Source organism: Haliotis asinina, chromosome 11 (genome assembly GCF_037392515.1).
Source record: "Haliotis asinina isolate JCU_RB_2024 chromosome 11, JCU_Hal_asi_v2, whole genome shotgun sequence".
In the NCBI taxonomy this organism is placed as follows: Eukaryota; Metazoa; Mollusca; class Gastropoda; order Lepetellida; family Haliotidae; genus Haliotis; species Haliotis asinina.
This window is the reverse complement of record NC_090290.1, coordinates 228656-236650: the sequence shown is the minus strand read 5'-3', so window position 1 is coordinate 236650 and position 7995 is coordinate 228656. Positions and strand designations below refer to the sequence as shown.

Here is a 7995-nt window from a genome sequence, read left to right as displayed (position 1 = left end):
CAAATGTCTGTTTGTGTAACAGAGCTAGTTTGCTTACATTCAAAAGCTAGTTTATTTTAGAAATATTCTTTAATTCCCAAATATTTTTAGCCAGTAAAATCTATGAAAAATAAAGTTTATTTAGTTGTATTTGTGCATTATTTTGAAGCTGATACAAGGACTTTATTAATTTTCAGTTACTCTTGCAAAAACACATCAAACATGGCTGTTCATCTGAAAAGAAAGCATTCCATTGATCTCCATGAAATGAGTGAACCTTCAAAGTGTGCTTCTGCCAATGAACAGCCTTCAGGATATTCAGGAAGTTCACTTCGGAAGTGCAGTAGCAATCCTTCTACAACCGACTCTGTGATCAGTAAGCCAGTTGGTCAGCTGAGCATCCCAGAAGCTTTCATGTCAAAGCTGGCTCCTGGAAGTGCACGAGCTAAACTCATCACCAGAAATCTTGCTCTCTACATAGCCACAGACTTAAGACCTTATTCTATTGTAGAGAACAGTGCTTTCAAAAATTTTGTTCATTGCCTTGAACCAAAATACTCAGTTCCATCACGACCCACATTGAGTGAAAAAGTGATGCCGAACTTGTATGAAGAAGTGCGTCAAAGCGTTCAAAGCCAGCTCCATGAAGCACAGACAATTGCTATGACATCCGATGGGTGGACATCCAGGGCCACAGAAAGCTACATCACAATCACTGCCCATTTCATTGACTCTCAGTGGATACTTCAAAATAAAGTCTTGCAGACACGAGCTATTTATGAGTGTCATACTGGAACCAACATTGCACAGGTTCTAAAAAGTGCAGTAGACGAGTGGAAGCTCGAAAGACCTCATGGACTGCAGCCACTTACATCCGACAGTGCAGCAAATATGTGTGTTGCTGCCAAGCAGGCAAACATGACTCCACATATCAAATGTTTTGCCCATGTCATTAATTTGGCCGCACAACAAGCTTTGAAAATCAGTGAAGTTCAGAGGCTGCTTGGTCGTGTGCGTAGAGTTGTAAACTATTTTCACAAAAGCTCTACTGCCAGTCAACAGCTTAAGGCTAAACAAACTCTTTTGCAGCTTCCAAATCACACTTTTAAGTGAAGTAAAAACTAGGTGGAACAGCGCCTATGATATGTTGGCCAGGTATCTGGAACAGCAGCCTGCTATTATGGCAACCCTTTTGTCCCCAGACATAAAGAAAGACAAAGATCTGGATACTTTGTCAGTCACAGACATCACAACGGCAGAATATCTGGTTCATGTCCTTGAACCTCTCAAGACAGTTACGACTATCCTGTGTGATGCATCACAACCAACCATTTCAATGGTGCTACCACTTCTGTCAAACCTGAAGAAAAACCTGCAGGTGGCTGAGGGAGATCCAAATGTTATTCGACAAGTGAAGCTTGCAGTAGCTAACGATCTTGACAAACGATACACAGAACAAGACATCCAGACTTTGATGAAGCAGTCATCTGCAATTGATCCACGATTCAAATCTCTCCCCTTCCTTGATGATATTGAGAGGCTTGAAGTCCAGACATCAATCGTATCTGTCATAGATCATATTGACAGAAGCTGTTCTGAGGTGAGCATCTCATTTCCAAATTTTACATAAGTTGAAATACCTAATTTAAAACATGTTTCCAGTGTTTCACTATTTCATAATTCCCAAAATTTTAAATTAACAGCAAAAGTGTTACTTTCTGAAATAATTTATTAGTCTTTATTCAGAAGTAAACCAAAATACTCAATACAATTAAAATTTCAAAACATCTCAAAAATGATTTATTTTCTGTCTGTTCTTCAGCACATTGCTGTCATCAAGACCGAACCAGGCATGGATAAAGAACCTCGTCCCTCATCATCAGCACCTGCTAGTTCTCCGCTGCCAGACCTGCCATCATTGGAAGCAGAAGTGCCAGAAACAATGTCTACTGTCACAGTAGACCAGAAAGAAGCAGAAGAACCATGTTGTAAAAAGTCAGCTCTGGAATCCCTGTTTGGGGATGTTTTTGTAGTAAAACATACACCTGCAACAAAGTCCAGAATGGACATGATAGATGAAGAGCTTCGGCTGTATAATAGCCTTGATTCTCTGAGTATCAACTCCTCTCCTCTCTTATGGTGGAAGTCCAATGAGTATAGACTTCCCTATCTGAGTAAGGTGGCCAGGCATTTGCTGTGCATCCCTGCAACAAGTGTGCCCAGTGAACGGGTATTCAGCACTGCAGGAGATGTAGTTACTGCACAAAGGGCTTCACTAAATCCCAAGAATGTGGACATACTTGTGTTTTTGAAAAAAAATGTTGCAGTTTAAATTGCTGCAATCTGTTCTGTTACCTGACCTTACATTTTGCTTCTCATGTTGAATGTTCTAGTCTACTTAAGTGCCAAGAGGCCCAAGACTCAAGTTAGTCTGATATTATGTTTACTTATTTATTTTTTTTGTAAAAAAAACTTTAGCTGATTAAAGTTATGCAATTTAATTCACCCTGTTTGTATTTCATTCGTATTCATGAATAAATATTCGTATTCGGAGCCCCATATTCGTGATACGTATCGTATTCGGCACCTGGTGTATTCGTTACAGCTCTAGTGTTCACATGATCGCGTGACATCATACCCGAGAGTTGCTACATCAACACACAGAAAATAAGTGGTACCATGCATGTTTGCTTACTGGGGTCTGCTACTAGTTTAGCAAATAAATTAATCCATGAAGTCAAACCTGGATCTGGATGGCATACTAGGTACAGACAGTATTACATACATACAACCTTTCCACTTTGAAAATATTTTGAGTGGCAAGACCGACATGAATATCGACGATGATTCCAGGAGTAGACAACATACATCAGTGGGACTACCTTTGAAATAGAGTATTGCAGACTGGTATGCAAGCCACTTGCCCATCAAATGTTCATTGAAAATTGATCAGATACAGAATTAATATTTTATCAGTAAAATTTCCAGTCATGATAACTTCAATGTTCGATCAATGTGTTAAGCCTGCCTTCCGATACTACAGAAAACATCAGGAAGGTAAAGTCTGAAATAGTTAGTGTTCGAGGTTGATGATTTTATTAAGGTTTTTATGCCATTCAACACCTGACACCACAGGCCAGTATACCTGCCAGGCAGTAGTGGCATCTAAAATGTTATATAATTTTCAGAACGTAACTGACATATGATTCTTTTATCAACTCACTTTTCACAATGTCTGAAAATACTTATCAAGTTTCAAATGACCATATATTATCGACAGGATTAGAATTATAAACTATTTTTTGCAAGTTTTTATAAAAACATAATTCTCAGACACATGCTTCTGTTGCAAGTCTACTTTAAAGTTGTAAAAGAGTAAAATAACAATGGTTCAAGGTGATAATTAAACAAATTGAAGAACTTGAAAAATAAAATCAATAACAGTACTCATAAAAGTTGTGAAACGTACATTATAACTTACTATTTCATCTTTTTTGAGCGAATGTGTTTTGTAATTGAAGTGATATCTCTGCTTTCGTCTCCTCGACAGGTGTGACTTCCTATTGAATATACCTATCTTCCTGCTCCAAATAAATATTCATATAACAACAGTCTTTCAAGATTACCATACTCTGGAAAGGCGGTTTCATTTTAAGAGTGGGTTTGAATTTTATCATCCTACTTAGTCAGCTTTGTTTCTTTCTGTTGGCATTTGGAGACATAGGTGAATAGAGATATAGGCAAACTAAACCATCATCCTTAGCATTCAAACAGCTGATCACCCATGTCTAACTAATGTATCAATATGTTCCCCTTGGAATGATCTTACTGTACTGACATCAATGAAAAACGTGTGTGAAACTGGAGAAAGGAGAAGACCATGCTTATGGAGATGCCAAAGAACAAGAAAGCAAGGAGATTCACTGTAACACCATTTACCAAGCTTGAGGACGTCCTGACTGAGTGGATACTCGAAAAAAGGCAAGCTAATTTCATTGTGACTAGGAACATGATTATTCACTGAGCGCTGACAATATACGAGGTGAAGAAGGAGGAATTAGGACTGCTCTCTTTGTTTAGAGCTTTGTCAACCTGGTGTACGTGATTCATGGAGGAATTTGACCCTGACAGAAAGGACACACATTGCCCAGAAACTGCTGGACCAAGTGAGCACAAAAGTGTATTTATTTCACGCTTCTGTAATCAAGGAAAGGAAGGGTGTCAAATATGATCTATCACAGATAGGTAACATGGATGAAACGCCTCTTAGTTTTGATATGCCTGGATCAAGGACCGTAGATGTTAAAGGAGCAAGGACAGTGTCTCTGAAGACAACAGGGAACGAGAAACAACATTTCATATTCGTACTTTCCTGTATGGCAGATGGGACTAAGTTGAAGCCAATGATTGTGTTTAAGCATAAGAAGTGGCAAAGGAAAAGTTTCCTACAGGTGTATAAACTGCAACTCATTACTTGCTTGGGACATGTTCAGTGCCCATTTGTGTCCTTCTGTGAAGAAAACGCACCATGCAGTTATTCCAGTTGGCTACACATCTCTGCTCCAACCACTGGATGTTTCACTTAACAAGCCATTCAAGGTGAATGTCAGAAAAAAGTGGTCCGATTGAATGGTTAACGGAGATCATTCCTACACAAAATCAAATGCCATGAGGAGGGCTCTGCTAAGTGAAGTGGAGAGATGGGTAAAAGAATCGTGGCTGGAAATCCTTACAAGTATTATCGTAAATTCTTTCTTGAAATGTCAAATTTCGAATGTAATGGACGGTTCTGAGGATGATACTTTGTTTGAAGAGTGCTTGACGCCTGAACACAGAAATGAAGACATGGATGTCCTTGTGTGCGAGACAGGACTACTATGATGACTAAACCAATGAGGCAGCATGGAAGGAACTGGCTGTGAGGACAGCGACATCAAGTTTGAAGATTTTACGTACAGCCAATGATTTGTGAATGCCATCGCTTGATAGTGCAGACTTCTGTATATGAAGTGATCTTACTGGAATATGTTATCTTATTATTGTGAATGGAAGCAATGGTCGAAAATGCCATCACTTGATATTACGGCATATGATTTCTGTATAATGAATTGCTTTTCTGTGTTATATGTCATTGTTGTGAATGGACGTGTCTAATTACAATACATATTATTCATTTATGTAAACATGCTTTATTAAATGCAATTGATTCTCAATGAACACAAAAATAATATGTTTTGAATCAAAAAATGACTTCAGTATTTATTTCCCATAGGTACTTTTTCTCTTGGGTTCACATTTCTATACTCACCGATTTGACAAAATGGTGTCCCGTTTTTGATGCATGCAGCAATCATAGGGATATAAAAAGGAAAACAAACACAGGTTACCACAATAAAGTAGCTGATAAAGACTCATGCATATCATGCGGCCTAACTGAGAATATCTTTCATGTGTATATTGAATGTCCAGCCATTAGAATGTCAAACCACACTGTCAGCTACAGATATATTTTGTGCCAACAAGTACCTTTTGCTCACCCACATGGTATGTTAACCAAACACCACATTTTTGTTATGAATATCAAGGGTGTGAAACCAAGTTTCACCAAATATAACGGGTTACTAAAAGATGTATGGATGTGTTTGACACTGAGAAATATATTGCTAGAAACAATTTCAATATGAATCTGTTTGAGAGAAAGTGGGTTATACTCCAACTCCTGTGACTGTGATAACGAAGTAGCTCTTACCCCAGTCTTACATGTTTGTTTTTCCCTCAGTGGAAATTGACTCAGAGTGACATGCCACTCATACAATACCATTACAAAACTTTCCACAGATCGTTTCATGTAAGGTGTATCGAAGTGAAGGTAAAGGAAGACGAAATTCTCCCATCTGAACCAGTAGAAAACCTCAAATCATCACCCCACCCTCTACCACCAGTGATCCGTGAAGATGTGGGGTTACAATAGGTCTTCAGCAACCCATGCTTGCCACAAAAGGCGACTACACAACAAACACAAATACACCACTCAATCAGACCTACTCAACAATCAAATTCGCCCTCTGTCTCAAAAAACAAAAGATCCTCTACAAATACATAAACTTCCTGTGGCAGGGGGTTTGAGGCAACATTCCCCAACCAACCTTCCGTAAACAACACTCTCAAACACAGAGTTATTGTCGGCAACACTACCAGATGAGAAACACCAACGAGGCTGACACAATCACAAGGAGTAATTAGGATCAACAGACATACAAGAATACATGCACATCACAAACACTTTCCCCTCACAACCGCTAATAAAAGACTTCAAAACAGTCAACACCAAGCAACAATCACCTTTATCACCTTTAAATCCACCATACTCCCCAAATTCAGAACATTTCTAGCTCTGACTACAAAGTCCACCCCATGCGTAAAACTTAACCTAATGTAAACTCTGCTTCACATTCAACCAAACCTCTGACACCAAAAACATGCCACTGTGCCCCAAATGTGGGTGAGACATGCATGATATAACTGAATGCACCTTCACTACGTATTGCATAAACTGTCATCTACATAGACACTCTTCAAATCAAAACACCAGACACAATTATGTGGCCAAGTCATGTTTTAATCATTATTAGTTCATAGTGTATAACTTGCTATTTTAAGTACTTGTACTATTGTATATTTTATAGGTGTCAGCTTTTAAGTTTACAGATAACATGTCACAATTTAATTCTGGACTCAAAAAAGTCCAGAAACTCTCAGCACTGTGGCTACTGTTACCTGAGGGTGTCGGGGTGTTATACCTTCTCCCTAGGCAATCTGTATTTCCTCCACTCTTTGACTGGGAATGATGTAGCTAGATGGTATACTCAAGGATAAGTCCAGTTTGGCGTTCAAGTCCTTTTATTTTTGGTATGGTTTTTCACAAACAAAGGTCCTCAAATATTTCCTAGTTTCTGGTCTAAGCACAACATTAGTTTACTATGTCCTGGAAGAACTTGTTGGTTTCTTGCACAACTTCTGATACTATAAGTTCATCTGAGCAATTCTCTCAATATACGGACAACTAACAAAATAGAAGTCCTCCCCCCGAAATAATGTCCTACGTCATACAAAAATGACTCATACCCAATCTTAATAATTAGTTACTTTCATTAGTCCCTTTCCGAAACATTACCGGTACCATCAAATTCTTCCAGTTTAAGATATCTTCATTAATCAACTTTTAGCCATTCATCAACCAAACATTGACATATCTGACAGACTATCAAATAATATTTCTGACTGGTAGGCACCAGAAGATACTTAAACAAATTATTTCCGATCATCTGCGTGTCCCTTTTATTGACAACTGACCACTAATATCCGAATGTCCATCTGCCTAATCATGTAGAATTACAAAGTCCTAGTTTTATGATACTTCAGAGAAATTGCCATTTCCCCCAAGAAAAGTGAATCCATAAAAATTCGGTTACTTCGTCAATGCACTTTCCCAGTACATTGACCCTACCTAACTTGACTTCAATTTTTCCCTATATTTTTATCAAATATTTTATAAACTTTTTAAACTCCAAATGTCTTGGTTATACTACTCTCTCACAAGGGATTTGGCAAAAATAAATATGTATATGTGCTAAGGATGAAAAACTGAAATTTTTATCCTCGAAAACACAAAATTTAAACTCGCTCGCCCATGGGCATCCACATGGGCAAACAGTGGCCAATGGGCAGGCCCATGTGCAAGAGTGTTTAATTTCGTCCAGCATAAATGTTTTGGAGGTTGTAAATGAATGAAATAAGTATCATGACACAAATTTCAGCTCATTGTGACTCTACTCATTTTAAAAAATCTTGCCCATGGGTTAAAAACATATTGGCCCATGGACGAGAATATTTACTTTCACTGAAAATACATGTTTTTTCCCCATGTTTTGCAGTTTTTAAATAATTGAAAGTATATTTACTGGTGTTGTGACATGAAATTCAGCTTATTTTGACTTAATTCTGCTAATTTAGAGC

General features: G+C 38.1%; 1 protein-coding gene across 1 annotated transcript; it reads left to right on the top strand.

Moving 5' to 3' along the window:
* Positions 1-201: 201 nt before the first annotated feature.
* LOC137256409 (E3 SUMO-protein ligase ZBED1-like) lies at positions 202-2311 on the top strand. Its single transcript, XM_067794253.1, has 3 exons — positions 202-994; positions 1182-1579; positions 1802-2311. Exons 1-3 carry the CDS (start codon positions 202-204, stop codon positions 2309-2311), a joined length of 1701 nt encoding a protein of 566 aa, XP_067650354.1.
* Positions 2312-7995: the final 5684 nt, after the last annotated feature.

Coding starts and splice junctions, on each gene's coding strand:
- LOC137256409 (XM_067794253.1), top strand. CDS start 202: ATGGCTGTTCATCTGAAAAGAAAGCATTCCATTGATCTCCATGAAATG. Junction 995..1,181: donor GAGGCTGCTTGGTCGTGTGC/GTAGAGTTGTAA, acceptor TTTTGTCCCCAG/ACATAAAGAAAGACAAAGAT. Junction 1,580..1,801: donor TTGACAGAAGCTGTTCTGAG/GTGAGCATCTCA, acceptor TCTGTTCTTCAG/CACATTGCTGTCATCAAGAC.